This window comes from Pygocentrus nattereri, chromosome 4 (genome assembly GCF_015220715.1).
Source record: "Pygocentrus nattereri isolate fPygNat1 chromosome 4, fPygNat1.pri, whole genome shotgun sequence".
NCBI classification, from domain to species: Eukaryota; Metazoa; Chordata; class Actinopteri; order Characiformes; family Serrasalmidae; genus Pygocentrus; species Pygocentrus nattereri.
Window position 1 is genome coordinate 11,367,407 of NC_051214.1, and position 18,747 is coordinate 11,386,153.

Consider the following 18,747-nt stretch of genomic DNA (forward strand, 5'->3'; position numbering starts at 1 on the left):
CCAGAGGTGACAGTGACAAGGAAAAAATCCCTTGGAGCAAGAGGAAGAAACTTTGAGAGGAACCCAGGCTGAAGGAAGGGAGGAAGGAAGCTAGGAAAGAAGGGACGAAGGAAGGAAAGAAGGGAAGAAGGAAGGGAAGAAGGAAGGAAGCTAGGAAAAAGAATCAGTGAAAGAAAAAAGCAGGAAGGAAGGAGAGAAAACAAAGAAAGGGAGCAACAAGGTAAACGTGGAAGGAAAGAAACAAATAAAAAAGAAAAGACGAAAGAAGAAAAAAAAAGGATGAAAGAAAGAAAAAAGGAATGAGATGAATGAACAGAGGAAAGTGTGTAAAGAAGAAAAAGAATGAATTTAAGGAAGACAGAGAAAAAAAAAGAAAAGTAGAAGAAAGAAATAATGAAATAAAGCAGGAAAGAGAGTAAGAGGGAATGAACGAATGAGGTAAAGAAAGAAAAAAGAAAGAAAGAAAGAAAGAAAGAAAAAGAAAGAAAGAAAGAAAGAAAGAAAATGAATATATAAATGAATTAACTGAAGAAAGAAAAAAGAAGAAAAAGAAAAGAAAAAAGAAGGGCATAAGAATGAAGGAAATAAGGAAGAAAAAATGTTAAACGAATGAAAGAGGTAAAGGAAAAAAGTAAGAAAGAAAAAAGAAAGAAGGAAGGGAAAAGGAAGGGAAAAGAAAAAAAAAACAGATGAATGAATGAATGAATGAATGAATGAATGAATGAATGAATGGAAGAAAAGTAAGAAGAAAAAAAGAAAAAGGAGGAACAAGAAAGTAAGGAAGAAAAGAAAAAATAAAAGAATGACTGAATGAATGGATGGAAGAAGAAGAGAAAAGAGAAAAGAGAAGAAAAAGAAAGAAAGATGATCAAATTGAAAGACTGAGTTACTGTCTATCTGAAAGTGTAACTACTGTTTGTTCTCAATCTTAAATCAACATCACAGAACTGGACAGAGGTCTGTGTGATAGAGGAGACAGGGGACACAGAGAGAGGGGACACAGAGAGAGAGGGGGGGGGGCACAGAGAGAGAGAGAGGGGGCACAGAGAGAGAGAGAGAAGGGGCACAGAGAGAGAAAGAGGGGGCACAGAGAGAGAGAGAGGGGGCACAGAGAGAGAGAGAGGGGGCACAGAGAGAGAGAAGGGGCACAGAGAGAGAAAGAGGGGGCACAGAGAGAGAAAGAGGGGGCACAGAGAGAGAGAGAGGGGGCACAGAGAGAGCAGACACAGAGATAGTGGACACAGACTGGGTCAGTTTGAAGTAGACCGGCCTGTAAGAGTTAAATTTCTAATTTCCACCCTCTCATTAACGCTAAGCTGATAGCGTCTCTGCTGTATGACATTTTGAGAAATCCCACATCCTCCTCTCCTCCCGTAAGAACTCCGTCGCCGCCGCGCTCAGCCGCTTCCTCACCGCAGGTAAATTATTCATTCAGTCAGAAATGAAAACGCCATCTGCTAGTTGTGGTTTACTATCCACATCTAATTGCTCTCTCATCAGCGCTGAGAGCATCACTAACTCGTGTTCCTCTGAACGACAGCGAGAACTGAATGCCTGTATCTCTGGGGTACATCTGGGTGACAACCATTAGGAGCGTCTCACCTTTCCAGGTCTGAAGAAAACACGAGTGAGGCCGAACTTGTAGTCGTTCTCATTCAGGCCCAGAGCTTTGAACAGGGCCTGCAGCAGAAGAGGGAACAAGGTACGTTAAAACAAAGCCGGTGAAAGATTTCAGTCACACAGTAAACCAACATAGACCTCAGGACATTTCATGAATCTGATGGAGACATTTTCATTGTGTGACCGACTCTGGACTACAAAATCTCCTGGTTTCGTCCTCGGCCACCCAAGGCTGACAGGCTGAGAAGAGTCTTCAGGGGTGCATACAGAAGTTTTCCCTAGTGCAAAACTGAAGTGAACAGAATTCATATAGCACGTCTATTCAGGTTGACAAAACACAGCCAATTTTTAAGGGTCCATATAATGGAAAAAAAACTGCTTTCCATCACTTTTTTTAAAGGAATGCGTAAACATTGTTAAAGCTTCACTTTTCTGTCCCCTCAGTCCAAACAGACCAAAACAGCCTGTTTTGAACACACTGCTTCTGTGAGAACCACACAATTTACATATAATTTGCATATATCTGCTAACTAAGGTTACAGCAGGTTAGCCCTGCCCACTGATGCTGCCGTTATAAGGAGCGTTTCAGCTCTAACTGGCTTTTGAATGAGGCACATTAGAGGGCAGCCAATCAGAACACAGCTCATTCAACTTCTTAGTGTTACAGGCAAAACAATAAAAATAGGCCTGTTTAATTCTGAAGGACAATGAGAAGTTAGAAAACGGTCAAATGGAAAAATTAGTCATTTTTTGGTAGATAAAACAACAAATGGACAAAACACAAGACAAAAATGTAGAATATCGACCCTTTAACTGAAGCATTATATTCATATTTACTTCCTTACACCAAAACATAGCAGATCAGCCAAGACATGGTGTCCAAAAAGGAAAGGAAGGATGACAGATAGAGAAAAACATGAATAAAAAAAGGAAGAAACAAAGAAAGAAAAAAAAAATGGAGCAAGAAAGAAAGAAAAGAAGAACAAAGAATGAAAGAAAGAAAAAGGGAAAAGAAAGAAAGAAAAAGAAAGAAAAAGAAAGAAGGGAAATAAGGAAAATAAAGAAGCAAGTAAGAAAAAGAAAAAGAAAAAAAGAAAGAAAGAAGGGAAATAAAGAAAATAAAGTGGTTGGTTAGTGTAGTGGTTAACACCTCTGCCTTTTACCCTGTAGACTGGGGTTCAATCCCCAGCTGGGCAAAGACACTATACCAATAAGAGTCCTTGGGCAAGACTCCTAACACCGCCTTGGCCTGCCTATGTAAAAAATGATCAAATTGTAAGTCGCTCTGGATAAGAGCGTCAGCTAAATGCCGTAAATGTAAATGTAAAAGTAAAGAAGCAAGTAAGAAAATAAAGAAGCAAGAAAAAGAAAAAGAAAAAAAGAAAGAATAAATGGAGCAAGAAAGAAAGAAAAAGAAAAAAGATAGAATGAAAGAAAGTATGTATGAATGGAAAAAAAACAGAAAAGAGAGGAAAGAAAAGAAAAGAGAGGAAGAAAGAATAGAAAGAAGGAATAAAAAGAAGGCAAGAAAGAAAGAAAGATAGAAAGACAATTCATGTCTATTGGGATGTTCGAGTGTGGAATAAAACACTGTGTAGTATTTCTGTAAATGCCGTTTATCATTGGTACTGTTTAAAAATACTGTTAGTTGCTAGCGCTACGACGCTAATGTACCCAATGCGTAATGTAAGCTTACATTAGCATTTGCTAGCTAGCATTACTAAGTCGTCTCATATTTGCCTTAAACTGCTTTGATTTGATTTGAGCAGCTAAACAATCTCAAATCTACTTCCATCCGTTTATTACATTCTGTGATCCATAAAAACCAACTAATGAACTAGCGCTCAGGAACGTTGCTGCTAATGTATTTTGCTATGCAGTATAGTTTGGTCATGTCTTGGCTGATCAGCTACACGTAATCTAAGCACGTAAGCTTGACTTTCCAAACTATTTCTGTTAAAGCCCAGAGCAGGGGACAGTGACCTTGCAGAAGAGCCGAGGGTCCAGGCGTGTCAGCTTAGGGGGCATGTACTGCTTGTACATGTTGTAGAGCTCGTGGAAAGGCGCTCGGGAAGGGAAACCGCCCTGCATCAAGTCCAGTACAGACACCATCCCTGAGGAACAGCACACAAACTTACATTAAAACCAAAGAGCTGAAAACAGCGCCTCTCAGGGGTTCAGTGCTGTTTTGAAGAAATGACTCATCTTTTTGGTCTTAAGATCTGACCAGTCAAGATAAGACGTCTCACGAATTCGTATTACAGAAGCCAATCTCTTCTTAAGTTAGGAATCGTAACTCAAGCTAAGAAGTCTTAACTTATTAGATCGAAGTCGGAAATCCACTGTCATGTATGTTATTTATCAACTGACCATATGTGCACCGATGAAACGCTAACAGGTAATCAGAGTAATCAAGTGAGTTAGTCAGACAGCTGTTAGCTGCTGTTACCGATGGAAAAGGTCAAAAGTGTGATCGACGTAACGCGGGACACAATTTAACAGACCTTTTCCGTTGTTTACGAAGGTCAAGCAGTGTGAGCGTCTGTTACTACAGTGGTCCACTAAAATTCTCAGCGGTTCATCAGCGTTTTACATGTGTGTCAATCACAGAATCCAGCTTCGTATTACTGTAATCATCATCATGTTGCCGACAACACAAACGCTAGGCTTTAGGACTGCCTCCATACTGTGGGTTCAGCTGTTAAAGGTTGTCGCAACTAAACTACCTTTAGTAAACAAAGACAAATACAATACACTTTGCCTTTTGTTCCATTTGTTTACATAGATTTTAAGATGAGAAGGAGAAACATCTGAACAAACGGAATTTATTCTACTTTATTAGTATCTTTCAGATGTTAGTATTTTGGTTTTGAACATGTATATCAACAAAGTTAATATTATCAGCTAGTAAAGCTGCAGTTATTCAGAAACAATGTGTCATATTTTACTGATGTGGGATGTTTTTTTATTTGCTGTCCTTCATTGGACAAAAAAAAAAAAGTCACTGTTTCATGTCAGCTTTCATATATAACAATATGTGCGTCCACTGAGCTATCCGTCTGTCTTATAGATAGATAATGTACAGTGGTGGACAGTAATTAAGGAAATGTAACTGGTTACTGTACTTAAGTACTTTTTTGTGCATCTGTACTTTACTGAAGTATTTTCATTTTTATTTTATTAATTTTATTTTCTTTATACTTTCAGTAGACCACATTTCAAAGTACTCCACTACATTTTGCAAAATCTGCTGTTTCCTTTTGGTTTCTGTGTGTATAAAACAAAAGAAGCCTGAAGCAAGAGCACCAATCAGGGCACAGCGGTCACTTTGTTCTGAGCTTGTTTTGATCTGTTGGTCATACCGACCCAGCGCAGCACACAGCTCAACATCAGTGCAGCAGTGTAAAATTTTGGGAGTCTATTCAATATAAATGATGAACTAACCTAACTTTGTGTAAATAGACCACAATATAGAAATATGTCCACATATGCAGTCGTGACTGGCCTGTTTCTTTTCTTCTGAATTCATACAAACACTTTAATTTTATAGTAAATTAGTTTCGGTTAGTTTATGTTTATGAACCTACAGATCAACACAGTAAAGGAAACTCATTTGTTCAAAGTTTAAAGCCAGTTAAACTTGTGACTAAGTTGTAAATAAATCTTAAACTGAAACTTTGCTTGTGTGTAAAAGTGATTTCAGAGCCACTCGGTTCTCCCTGATAGAAACTGTTTACCTTCAGTGTTTTGTGCTTATGATCATTTTAATAGACGTCAGCGTCACTAATTAATGACGTTCTATTAAAAGACTGGTTTACCAAGAGAGACGCTGGAGGATTTACACCTGAAATGAGTTCATGAAGCCAGTCTGGTTATAAAAATGATAACAGGACATCAGAGCCAGAAATACTCTTTTAGTACTTTTACTTTTGATACTTAAGTATATTTGAATACCTTTGTACTTTTCCTCAAGTTGAGGTCTAGAGTAAGGACTTCTACTTTTACTGGAGTAATATTTTACCTTGGGTATCTCTACTTTAACTCAAGTACATGTGTGTACTTCGTCCACTATTGATAATATGTAATTCAGTATGGCTGGAAAACCCATTTCTTACAACATATAACTAAATTGAATTAGCTATGTTTGCACTAATTCATCAGACCTTTACAGCAATCGTTCTGCTAGAATTGGTAGTTGCTAGAAAAAAAGTTCAAGTGTTTGTATCAGAGATACAATTTGTATTTGTTTCTTGTATAAAATGATTTTTCCAACTTAAATATTTTTTAATTATAACACAAAAAACAAAATTTGTTAGGTTGTGCCGAATGACTAGATTTAAGATGAGTTCCCTTTCCAAGATACCCAGGAGCCTAAAGCCTCAACTAGTTTGCAGAAATGTGCATCCAGATGTCTCATTACTGCCTTTTACCTAAAGCCCCAGAATGACTACATCCACCCACATTCCTATTGGGCAATCCAAACTTTCGGCTCAGGTTATCCAGCTCACTGAGAAATCCTGCTTTACGGAATCCTCCCAGAACTCTACTGCTCAGAGCAGCAAATAATATCTCCCAGGGGTCCAGGGAGTTAAATGGAATTTAATGGCGTCAATATCAGCACTGTATCTATGCATTTCAATAAAACAGACCTTGTGTGATTAAACCAGAGATCACAATCAACTCCTGTGCGAACGTCGCGCCGACGGCAACTCCGATGAAGAAAAATCGATTCTCCAAACTCCCTGAATGAGAGTTTAATTTGCAGATAATGAAGCTATTCTGTTGGCGATGAGGCGCGCCCATTATCCTAAACAAGTGTCATCTAAAGGGCATCGCCTTCAAGAGTCAAAGACTAAGCGGTGCAGGACGATAAAGACTTAATTAATAAATAAAGTCAGCTAACGAGTTTGGCTTGGCGTGCAGGAAACAGCGTTATTGGCAGATCGCTAATAGAGTGAGTGCAAAGAAGGGCTGACCTGAGCACTGGAGCTGGGAGAGAATCTGAGCACCTTCAAACTGGTGGCTGACCATCTTCAGATTGGGCTTCACGCAGCGAATGAAGCTGGAGCCCTGGAGGCAAAACAGAGCTGAATTAAAGCCAATTCGTTACAATTACAGTGATTAACTCAGTTAGCCTAAGCTTGACAGAGCCATATTAATCACACCAGGAGGATAACAGATGCTGTACATTAACAACAGATCATGTTAATACATTTAAAGACGCTGATCTACTTTCCAGCCCTCTAAATAAACGCTTCAAACACAGAGCCTCAATAACAGATCATGCCAATACATTTAGGTCCAATTGTACAGAAGTCTGGAGAAGCCATGAGGTAGTTATAATCTTCTGGAATGTTATCTTGAGATAATGAGTTAACTATCTTGTGATCTCAAGATAAATTTGTTTTCTTGAGATAAGTTAACCATCGTGTGATCTCAAGATAAAGTTGTTTGCTTGAAATAACAAGCTAATCATCTTGTGATCTTAAAATAACAAAGATGTTTGCTTGAGATAAGTTAACCATCTTGTGAGTTCAAGATTACAAAGTTGTTTTTCTGAGACAACGAGGTCAGTCTATCTGGTGATGTGCAGATAAGGTTATTATCAAGATGTTAATTATCTTGTGATCAAGATCAATAAATGCTTTGAAGAAAGAGCCTGAACAGACACAGGCGAGTATACTTATCTTGAGACAATGGGTTAACCATCTTGTGATCTCAAGACAAAGCTGTTTTCTTGAGATAACAAGTTAATTGTCTCATGATCTCAAGATAAATAAATGCTTTGAGCAAAGAGCCTCAATAACAGATACAGTAAGGCCCATTTGTATGGAAGTCTAGACCGGCCATGAGGAAGTTATGATTTTCCAGATTGTTGCCTTGAGATAACAAGTTAAAAGTCTAGGGATCTCACGATAACGAAGCTATCTGGAGATACTTGTGATCTCAAAATAGTTTTCTTAAGATAACAAGGTTATTATCTTGTGATCCCAAGATAAAGTTATTATCTTGAGATAACAAGTTAAAAGTCTAGGGATCTCATGATAACGAAGCTATCTTGAGATACTTGTGATCTCAAAATAGTTTTCTTAAGATAACAGGTTATTATCTTGTGATCCCAAGATAAAGTTATTATCTTGAGATAACAAGTTTATTATCTTGTGATCTCAAGAAAACAATCCAGAAAATTATAGCAACAGCTCATGACCTCTCCGGACATCCGTACAAATGGGCATAAATGTATTAGCACAATCTGTTGTTGAGGCTCCTTGCTCGATGCATTTACTTATCTTGAGATCTTAAGATAATTAACTTATCTCAGGAAAACAATCCAGAAAATTATAGTAACAGCTCATGACCTCGCCGGACTTCCATATATTTGAGGAATTTAAGACTTTTGAGTGACTTTGACATTACCGTGCTGCGCAGCTTCTCCAGAAGAATGTTCAGCTGGGTCTGTCAGGTCAAAAGGTCAAAGATAGAGAGAAAAAGCACTTTTTAGTGACACAGCTTGACGAGATCGACATAAACATGAAGACATGCGTGTTACCTTTTCAACTCTCAAAGCCTAAAGCCGCCCACAACACAATCCTCCAGCACAAGGATGTTAAATCGATTGCGCAGCAGTTTCAGTACAAACACAGACAGCCAAACACATCCACACAGTGAGACAGACAGGAAACGGACAGACTGGACCGTGAAAGGAGAAGAAAGACAGGCAAACAGAAAGGAAGGCAGAGCAGGAGCTGAGTGTTTCCTCCACACAGCTGCTGAGGAACGCCATGCAGACAGATACACGATGCACAAACGTGCGTGAGCGAGGCATTGTAGGATACCTGACGGATAACTGCTTTTAGGCCACCATCTCCACGGATACCGCATCCAAGGATATTACATTCATATGCATCTCACTGCACATGGAAAGACAGAGGATAGCATCTCTTTCTCTCCGTCCCCTCTTTCTCCTTCTCTCACTCCTCTACAGCATCAGATTATGAGATAGTCTGGGACAGGTCACTGTGGGCAGCAGAAAGCCCAGATCCACGCTGATTTGGGTAATATATGATGTCATTATTAAAGGAGCACTACTTATCAGCCTGCGGAGCACAAATACACTGATCTGTCGTAGAGCAGGGGCCTTATTTCTGTTTTTTCTTCTGTATTTCTTTTTTAATAAAGGCAGCGCTACAGAGAGATATTACTGAAACAGAACAGGACGTTTGTTTAGGGAAAAAATACTTTCAAATATTAAAAAGGAACTTTATTGAAAAGATTATCCCACACCAAACTCAAATTACACTCTCTGGCCATTTTATCAGAAACACCTATGTTGATGCGCAATATGTTTGCCATCCTCCTGCCTTCATCAGTGGGAATCATCTGACCACAAGGCCACATTCAGCTCAATATTTATGAGAGTCAGACCACTCTAAAACAGTGGCACCAACTTCTGCCAATGCAATGGCCCACCTCATAAATTACATCTGGTCAACAAAAGCCATGTGGTCAGAAAATGACCAATGATGAATGAGTCAGAGGGTGGCTGACAAGCTGCAAATGACAACAGATGGGCTACAGTCGCACATGTACAAGAAAGATCTTTCTAATAAATGGCCAGTAAGTGAAAGTACAAGGCCAGTGTTTCCAATGAAGTGTCCAGTGAAGGGGAGTATAAGGCCAGTGTTTAGAAAGAAAAAAAAAAGTGAGTAGGCAAGCTTGGTGTTTCTAATTAACTGACCAGTGAGGGAAAGTACAGGGGCAGTATGTCTAATAAAGTGGCCAGGGAGAGGAAGCATAAGTGCTTTTAATAAAGTTTCCAGTAAGGGAAAAGTACAGGGTCTGTATTTCTAGTGGCCAGTGATTGGAAGTACAAGGCTGGTGTTCATAATAAAGTGACCAGTGAGGGAACCTACAGGGTCAGTGTTAATAAAGTGTCCATTGACAGGAAGTTTTTTTTAAATAAATTGGCCAGTGAGGGATTGGTCTTTCCAATACAGTGGCCAGGCAGTGGAGGTGAATGTACAAGCATTTTTAATAAAGTGGTCAGTAAGTGGAAATATAAGGTTGGTGTTTCTAATAAAATGGCCAGTGATAGGAAGTACAAGTGGTTTTAATAACGTGGCCAGTGAGGGGAAGTCTAAGACTAATGTTTCTAATAAAGTGGCCAGTGAGGGGAAGTCTAAGACTAATGTTTCTAATAAAGTGGCCAGTGATGGAAAGTACAGGGTCAGTGGTTTTAATAATGGCCAGTGAATGCAAGTATAAAGTCAGTGTCTCTAATAAAGTGTCCAGTAAGTATAATGTGAATGTGCAGCACAAAGACACTCCAGGTAAGAAAGAAAAAAGAAAAAAGAAAAAAAAAAAAAAAAAAACACTAAAAGGTTCCCTCACCCTTTAGTTCATCTCTCTATCCTCCCTTTTCATCCAGCACAAATCACAAGGGAGGGATGGAGAGACACAGCGAGTGGGAGAAAGGGAACAGGAGAAAAGATAAAGGAAAAGAGCAGGAAGGAGACACATACATACACATACAGTCCTCCTCAGAGCCACAGGACAGAGAGAGACACAGAAAACGCATCTGCTGTGAAGGAATATTCGATACAGCCCGGCCCAAGCCAGTGTACATCCATGCTACACACTCCACTTACTCCCTCTCGAGTTTTACATCTCATCCATAGACGTGTGTGCTCGAGTAGACTCTGTACTAGCTGTGCATTAGCGCATACATATCCACTTAACCAGCACTGCCATTGACCGAGAACAACTAATGCAACCGTATTATATGGACTATTCCACTGAATTAGCTCAACCTGCTGTACCACATTAAAAAATAAATAAATAAATAAATAATAATAATAAAATGGTCCTGCAATTGTCCTAGAGATTAAGTCTCTCTAATAACTGTAGTTACACATGAACCACATATGCAACAACACTAACTACTGGTGATTTAGTCACTGTTACAGATGGATTACAGCAGTACAGCCTATGTAATTACACGTGTATCAACTTTAGTTTGGCCTTTAGTTTGGTCCTGTGGCGTAGTGTTAGAGTTACACTTTAAAATGAGTGGACAGTTGGTGTGTAGTTGATTTGTAGTTACTGTGCAATAATGGAGTGGAAAGAGAGACGCTGCTTTGGAGGCAATACAACACATTAATTAATGTCATAAAGGTTAGATGTTAGGATAAAGGAAGGTCTGCTGTTCTGTCACATTACAGAATGGTTTAATGTAGAAACCTGTTAAAATGTCACAGCACTAGCAACATAAATGCCATCTAAATGTTAGGAAAGCTGGCAGATGCAGCGTAATGTCTTAATGTAAGTTATTACATACTTCCTTTTACTGCTGGGAAAAAAAAAAAGAAAATCTGAGGGAAAAAAAAAAAACTGCTGTTTCAGTCGGATTACAAATGGAAGTACATATATGTTATAACCCTTGTGTAATTACATGAGGAAGAACAGGCTACTATAACTATTAAGATATACTTGTGTAATTCCATTACATGAACTGCTGCAATCCATCGGTAACAGTGACTACATCATTAGTAGTTATTAGAGATGCCTGCACACATCAAGCTAAATGGAATATTTTAGGAGTGCAGTAGTGCTCAAAAGTTTGAGATCACTTGCCACATTAACAATTTTTCTTAAGTTTCATTTAAATATTATAAGCCGCTCACTAAAAGGCATTTTTAGATAACAGAATAGAATAATTCTGTGAGCACAATGTGAATAAAAAGAGAAATAATATAAGTCTAAATGCAATCATTATTCTTGGCATTCAAGTTTTCAGCCTTGAGATTTTGAAATATGATCAACTCTGGAGATGAATAAAAACGCAATGAAAAATTTATAGAAAGTTTGCATCATTCTTTTTTATTCTAACTTTATCCTTGATGCTATACAGCTCTCTCAGTCCTTTTAGCATCTTCCACATCTCTGTTCATCATTCTGGCCTCATCTAAATTTCTCGAGTTTTATTTACAGCTCATTTAAAACTAATTATACACTTCAACTGCACTAATACTGTTAAAACAGTGATTCCAAACTGTTGAACAGTAGTTGTAGGTAAATATATTACCTGCTGCTATTAGAAACCCCAGTGCCTTAATGTGGGTGTGTTGTCGAGGGCGTTGTTAAGGACATGACTAAGAAGGAAGACAATTATCGTTTTTATCTTTTCTAGTTTTTGCCAAACTAACGTTCTCATCATCTGCCGAGAAGAAAAGATTCAGTGTAGAAGTCATCACTACATCACTAAGTCCGCTGCCCTGGTTAGCTCTAGTGTTAGTGCTGGCTCATCTGAAGGGGCAGCCTCCATTGCTCAAGACTCCTCGGACGCAAAAAACTACCAGTTTAACCTGCAGTGGCAGACACCCTGAAAAATTTTACACATTTTAAGCATTTATGTGTAAGCCTTTAGATCAAACTGCCTTAAGATGAGACAATTATGAGATAAGCATGCACTCATTTAGATGTGCAAGTGTTTGACTCTGCACATCTACTGAATCAGTAAAGGTGTTCATTCTGCTGTTTTCCAAGGCAGCCTGAATTAAAAATGAAAATGAGCTGGCTCTCTTCCAGTGCATTTCAAATCCGAAATGTGTTGTGTTTTGGAACAAAAGCAGTTTTGGTGTTGCACAGATGAAAGAAGAGCTCTCACCTGGTTGTGGGTTCTAATGTTTAAACAGACTGTTCAGACGTGCAGATGTGAACTTTTTTGGCTCACCTTGAACTTGTTGCCCACACTGATGAAGCCGAGTTTACCAGCTTTCTGCTTGACATCTTTGGAGTTGATGGAGTTCTCGAAGAGTCCTCGAATGAACCGATCTTTAGACTCGCTCACGAGACTCTCCAGAGACATGTGCAGAGCGTCATTATTCTTCTCCACAAACTCACTCTGAGAGAGAGAGAGAGAGAGAGAGAGAGAGAGAGAGAGAGAGAGAGAGAGAGAGAGAGAGAGAGAGAGAGAGAGACAGACAGAGACAGAAAGAGAGACACAGAGAGGGAGAAAGAAAGAGAGAGAGGGAGAGAGTGTGAGTGAGAAAGAAAAGGAAAAAAAGAAAGAAACAAGTAAGAAGAAAGAAAAAAAACAGAAAGAAGTAAAAGAGAAAGAAAAGGAAAAGAGACAGAGAGAAAAGTGAAAGACAAATAGTATGAGAGAGAAGAAAAACAAAGGAAAGAAAAAAAAGACAAAAAGAAAGAAAAAGAAAGAAGAAAAATAAAAGGAAAGTAGAGACAGAGAGAAGGACAAATAGACAAGAGAAAAACAGAGAAAAGAGGAAGGAAAGAAAGAAAGCAAAGGAGGTCAAAAAAGAAAAGGAAGAAAAGAAAATAGAAAGAAAACAACAAAAAGACAGTACATACAAAAGAATGACGTCAGAAAGAAGAATAAAAAAGGGCAACAGTCTTTAGAAACGGTTTAAAAATCAAATGTTAGTGGATTTTAAGTAAACAATCACACAGATTCATCTTTTTCAAGACACTTGAACCTCCATCCACAACAATAGTACTGATTTCATTCTACTCTATAACTGCACAGACATTCATTCGTTCTCACGTTCATTTGTTTATTCATTCTCTGCCGTTCCTCTTCTGTGTGAAGGCTCAGGATGAGCAGAAGCTCAGAGGAGCAAGAACACATTTATTCTCAGAGCAGAAGAGCGAAAGACAGGTTACTTAACGGCTGGATGAAGGTGAAAACAACAGCGCTGACATTCAGCACCTCTCAGGACACACAGATGTGTGTGTGTGTGTGTGTGTGTGTGTGTGTGTGTGTGTACGTACGGTTTCATAACAAACTGCTCCTGCGAAATGTCTGACGATAAATCCTTCATCATCCCTCACATTCCTGTGTACCGTTAGCTTTGACTTCCTGGGGACCTGAAAGGGTAAACGGGAATTTTGTAAACACACACATACACACACACACCAACCGCACAACACTGCGTTAAATACAACAGAGAACGTGTCACAGATCAGTCGCAATAAACATTAGGCTGAAGTTAATTTTACCTCCTACTCAAAGATTAAACGGAATGGAACTTCGTGAAGTCGCTTAAGGGAGTTTAAAAGGACGTCTTCTGAATCCGCTTAGGCACCGCACGATTCTAATTGCTATAATATAATCTTCCATCACTTATTAAGGGAGCAATACGCATTGTTTATAAAAAAAATTGTTTACATGCAAAGATTTTTTGCCAATCTTATTGAAGACATTCCGATTACAGATTAAGACTGAGGTGTTTATAAGCAGTCTATTCTACATGGTGATGGAAAATCTCCATTTACATGGTCACTACAAGTAATCAGATCCAAATTCCGCACGTACGTAGGGGGCCATTCCTTAGTAACGTTTACATGCAGCCTGATCATCTGTTAATAATCTGACTAATAGCTCAATTAGAACAGATTGTGTATACACCTCAATCAGAATAGACTAATCCAATTGAGGCCATTCGGAATACTATTCCTCTGACTGAACGAGGTGGGTAATCATGTAAATAATCCGTTAAATAGAAGAATAATAGCCATGTAAATGCCTGTATCCGATTACATTCCCAGTCGGAAAGTTTAAGCACTTTCCGCGCATGTGCGTCACATCATAGTGAAAATTATACCGTTCAACATGGCGGAGCAGAAACTGGTCCGCAGAGGAGACGAAGTTTATGCTCTGAGCTTTAGAAGACGGCGGTGGGACGGACGTCCAGCTTGTGTGTCTCAGAACACGACGTCTTCCTCTCGGCCGTCTTTAATAAGTACATGTGAAGCATATTTTCCTGAGTCTGAGATAAATTTAAAGTCATTAAAAACACAAGGACTGCTTAGTGCTGCTCATCTCAATCTGAATGGACGTTGTCATTGTAACATCTATACTATGTGGTGCTCTATGTATGCATGTAATTTTGCAGGGTGGATGTAAATGGATATTTTCCATCAGATTGCTGAGTAGAGTGAGTATAGAAACAGCTCGGTCTTAATCAATCGGAATGTATTCAATCGGATTGGCAAAAATCTTTGCATGTAAACACAGCCACGGACTACACTTAGGATAAACAGTGAATCTAAATTTTCACCAGAATATTTCATGACAAAATGATTTCAGCTCTGGGTTATCAGCTACGATGGCTCCACAGGCACTCACGGTCAAGCGGAAGTGGTTTTTGTGCTTGTTGTGGACTGTCTCGGTAAAGTGCTGGTCGCTCGGTTGAGGTAGACGGTTCTCTTCATCCAAAATGTCCAAGATGCCCACTAGCTTTGCCTCCACCAGGTCTGAAACACACAAACAGCATTCCATGTAAGTCAACTGTAGTAATATAGACCTTTTTTCTTACAGTTCTCTAAAAAACTCTGAAAAGTATTCACTGGCTTATCTCACAGATCTTCTGCTTGATCCCAGGTCCTTTAACGCTCCACTTAAACTCTAAGGACTTGTCAACAAGTTCAACTCTTCACAGCTATACACCTTAAATTAGTGGTCACCAAGCCTGGTCCTGCCTTCCTGCGGAATCTAGTTCCAACCATCTACCTCATCTGCTCCAGCTAATATTCTTCAGAGGTTCCTGACTGGCTCAACTAGATGCATTAGTGTTAAGTAAGAGGGGTTGATGCAGGTTGGAACTATACTCTACAGGAAAGCAGATATCCAGGAGGAGGGTTGGTGACCACTGCCTTACATACTACTTTTATAGTACTCATAAAGCAATTTACTGTAGCTACTGCTTATCAATAAGATCAGTAGAATCTACAGTACTGTGGTTTGATATCCTCTACATATGTTTATTCCCAGTCAAAATAAGCATGAGGTTATTCTTTTAAGATAAGTTAAGATAAGATAAGATAATCCTTTATTAGTCCCACAGCGGGGAAATTCACAGTATTACAGCAGCAGCAGAGTAACAGGAGTAAGGCACTCAGTAATAGAAACGGGAAACATTATAAATAATAAAAATTAAAGCTAAATCTCTAGACTATATACAGGAAAATAAGGATAATAATAAATTTAAAAATATAATAAGAGTTGCATAGAAATCTGTATTGCACTTAGAAACATAGGAACATATTGCACAATGAAGAATGTTCGCATTCTGTATGTGTGTATATTGTATGTGTGTGTGGTCTACTGGGAGCAGTGCTGGTTGTACAGTCTCACAGCAGCAGGAAGGAAGGACCTGCGATAGCGCTCCTTCACACACTTGGGGTGAAGGAGCCGGTCACTGAAGGAACTTTTAAGCAGCAGGAAAAGAAAAAAAAAAAAAAAAAAAACATTCAGTGACGCTGTAGTCTGGACTCTGGGGTGGTCATTCCATTTTTCTGAAAACTATCTGACTTTATTGGTATAGTGTAGTGGTCAACACCTTTGCCTTCTACGCTGTAGACTGGGGTTCAATCCCCACCTGGGTAAGCACCCTACACTATACCAATAAGAGTCCTTGGGCAAGACTCCTAACACCACCTTCGCCTACCTGTGTAAAACAATCAAATTGTAAGTCGCTCTGGATAAGAGCGTCAGCCAAATGCTGTAAATGTAAAGGTTTCCAAGATTTTTTCCCCTCAGTAATGTCTTCTTGACAGCTACACATCCTTTCAGACTCAGTGCTGTGTTGTCTTCTCACACTGTCAGATCTGAAGCAAGAGTAGAGCTTGATTTTCTCCCCTCGTGCTCGCTCTCTCTCTCTCTCTCTCTCTCTTTATGACAAAAGTTCTGTTTATCTGTTTTGGTGGTCTACCAGGTCTTGCACAGGTGTTAGGAGTCTCATTTTCTATGTTTCTGTTTTGGAAACTATTTTTCCCTGTTTTCACAGGGGGACAGAGTTTCTTTCCACTGACTTTTATATAAATAAAGGTTAAACAAAGCAATTCAGAGTGGTTTGGTGTGAAACGCTCTATTCTAGTATGCGCCATGTGTCCGTGCGAGCCAGCAGAGAGGTGGGGCCCAGAAACCTGAGCGCAGAGGAAACCCCACGATGACAGTGGGGAGAGAATGAGATACATGAGGGAGTTGTGGATATTGCACAAGTCCTAAGCCCCCACCTCCTGGGCACTGCCTCTGGTCTAAATGTCTATTGTTTCTATTATTTTTATTTATTTATTTTTAAATCTGTACATGTAAAGTGTTATAAGGTAATAAATTACTCAAAATACACATTTTTCACCAATATTTTACCATATTCAACATATTAACCCTCAACAAGAAGACATAAGTAGCTTCACTGGTTGGGAACATAAACAAAATGGCTATATTTGTGCTGTAAACACTGTGGTTCTTATCACCACCACTGTAAAGACATTTGAGTCAGTTAAATTTCTCTTCACTGAGCACCTTAAAATCAAAGCACTCCATTTTTTTAATTACTTTGTTTACATTTTACCACTAAATTATTCAGAATTTTAATAATAATGTATAAATCAGAAGAATTCACCTTTAAGGTTTTGCCCACACCCAGGTCTTAGACACAAACACTGCTGGCTGGCATTTTCTATGTGTGCTGGGTTTGATTCAAGCTGTGCTCTAGCCGAGGGCAGTGGAGTATGAAACATCTAATTACGCACGTGAAAGTTAGCTCTACGCACAGTAGCGGTCCAGCTGTCAGTACCAATTAGAATGCTACGATAACAGAGCTCACAGTGAGGATGCTCAGTCACTGCACTCCCCCTCCCACCCCCATAAAAACCAGCCATGTCTCATAATTGAGAATGTAGGACAGACAGCAAAAAAAGCATTCCAAATGTAACAACATGAACAGAGAAGAAAATAAATGACATTAATATAATAATAACAACTTGTCTGTTTACTTTGTTGCATGTACACTCATTTTAATACAAAACAAAAAAAATGTGTTCTTTGCATGATGCTATAGGACAGTGGTCACCAACCCTATTGCTAGAGATCGACCTTCCTGCAGATTTCAGCTCCAACCTCAACTGATCCATCTAATTATGGCCTTCGGAAGATTCTCCACCCATCATTTGTGTTCTGCTGACTTCTGTGCTTGGACCCAGATGATTGCCACTAGCAATGCAATACTGTATGTAGACGATTGTTAAGATCTCAGAGATTTTGACAGTCCACAGAAATGAAGTTGTTTTGTCAGGTTCAGATGGAAATGAAATTGTTTTGGTTTCTAACAATAGTAATTCACATTTGCAAATATGGGTAGTGAAACTGATAAACGATTGTAGGTAAAATTTGTATACGCTCACTTTACCATCAGACCTGACTGCATCAGATGTAACTTTGACAACTAAGGGCAACTGTATCTCACTAGAGTAACAAGAGTTTTACTTCAGGCTGTTGGTGAGAAACCGAAATATAAGCACAAGCATCTTCTTAACTGACAAAAGAGGAAATCTCTCATGTTCCAGAAGATACTGTCCTTTTTAAGTTTTATATCACCTACCCATTAAGTTGCCCACTTCATCTGCGGTCAAGAAAGGCAATTTTTCAAAAACAGACAAGCCATAAACCTCTTGAAGAATAATAACACGTTATGATACAAGCCACGCAACTCGAGTACGGAACATTGTGCTAACTTCTCTGGAACTGATGAAACACAACTTGTCTGAAAACTGGCCAAACTATCCTGGCAGCATTTTGGAAGAAGTTTGAATGAAAATAATGTTCTCCCCCCTGGAGAGTGGCTTATTCGGAGTGCAGCTCACTGGAAATCCTGGAATGGTCTGTTATGGGAGGTGGACAGGCACTGAAGGGCGAGACGCACTGTGTGCGTCTGTATTGTGTGTATGTATGACAGACTGTCTGCCCGCAGGAGCTCCTTTACTGGAAAAGGGATGACGAGTTGCTCACTGTCTTATCATTGCGAGAGAACAGAAGGCACGAGTCTCACACACACTCACACAAACAGACACTCACTACAGGCTGGACAGCAGAAGAGGAAGTGAGAGACAGAATGACATGATAGTGTAGACCGACAAGACAGTGTAGACAGATAACGTAGATACTGCAGACAGTTTACACATACAGGCTATGCAGATATACTATGTAGACAGTGTAGACTTACATCATACACAGTGCAGACATTGTGGACAGATAAACACTGCAGACAGACAGTACAGACAGTGTAGACTGCAGAGAAAATCTAGAAAGTCAGTGTAGATGGTCAG

General features: G+C 39.3%; 1 protein-coding gene across 2 annotated transcripts in view; it reads right to left on the minus strand.

The window, feature by feature from the left end:
* Positions 1-18,747, minus strand: part of myo6a (myosin VIa) — a 177,766-nt gene that overhangs the window by 57,314 nt on the left and 101,705 nt on the right. The window contains exons 16-22 of one of the 2 annotated variants that reach the window (XM_017697703.2): positions 14,768-14,895; positions 13,411-13,506; positions 12,353-12,523; positions 8,038-8,076; positions 6,597-6,690; positions 3,604-3,734; positions 1,603-1,680 (exon numbers count right to left, since the gene is read on the minus strand). In XM_017697703.2, the coding sequence (XP_017553192.2) occupies positions 1,603-1,680; positions 3,604-3,734; positions 6,597-6,690; positions 8,038-8,076; positions 12,353-12,523; positions 13,411-13,506; positions 14,768-14,895 (737 nt within the window). Of the gene's footprint in view, positions 1-1,602; positions 1,681-3,603; positions 3,735-6,596; positions 6,691-8,037; positions 8,077-8,128; positions 8,532-12,352; positions 12,524-13,410; positions 13,507-14,767; positions 14,896-18,747 lie in introns of those variants that run through there. The other variant, XM_037538156.1, reaches the window with a different exon arrangement.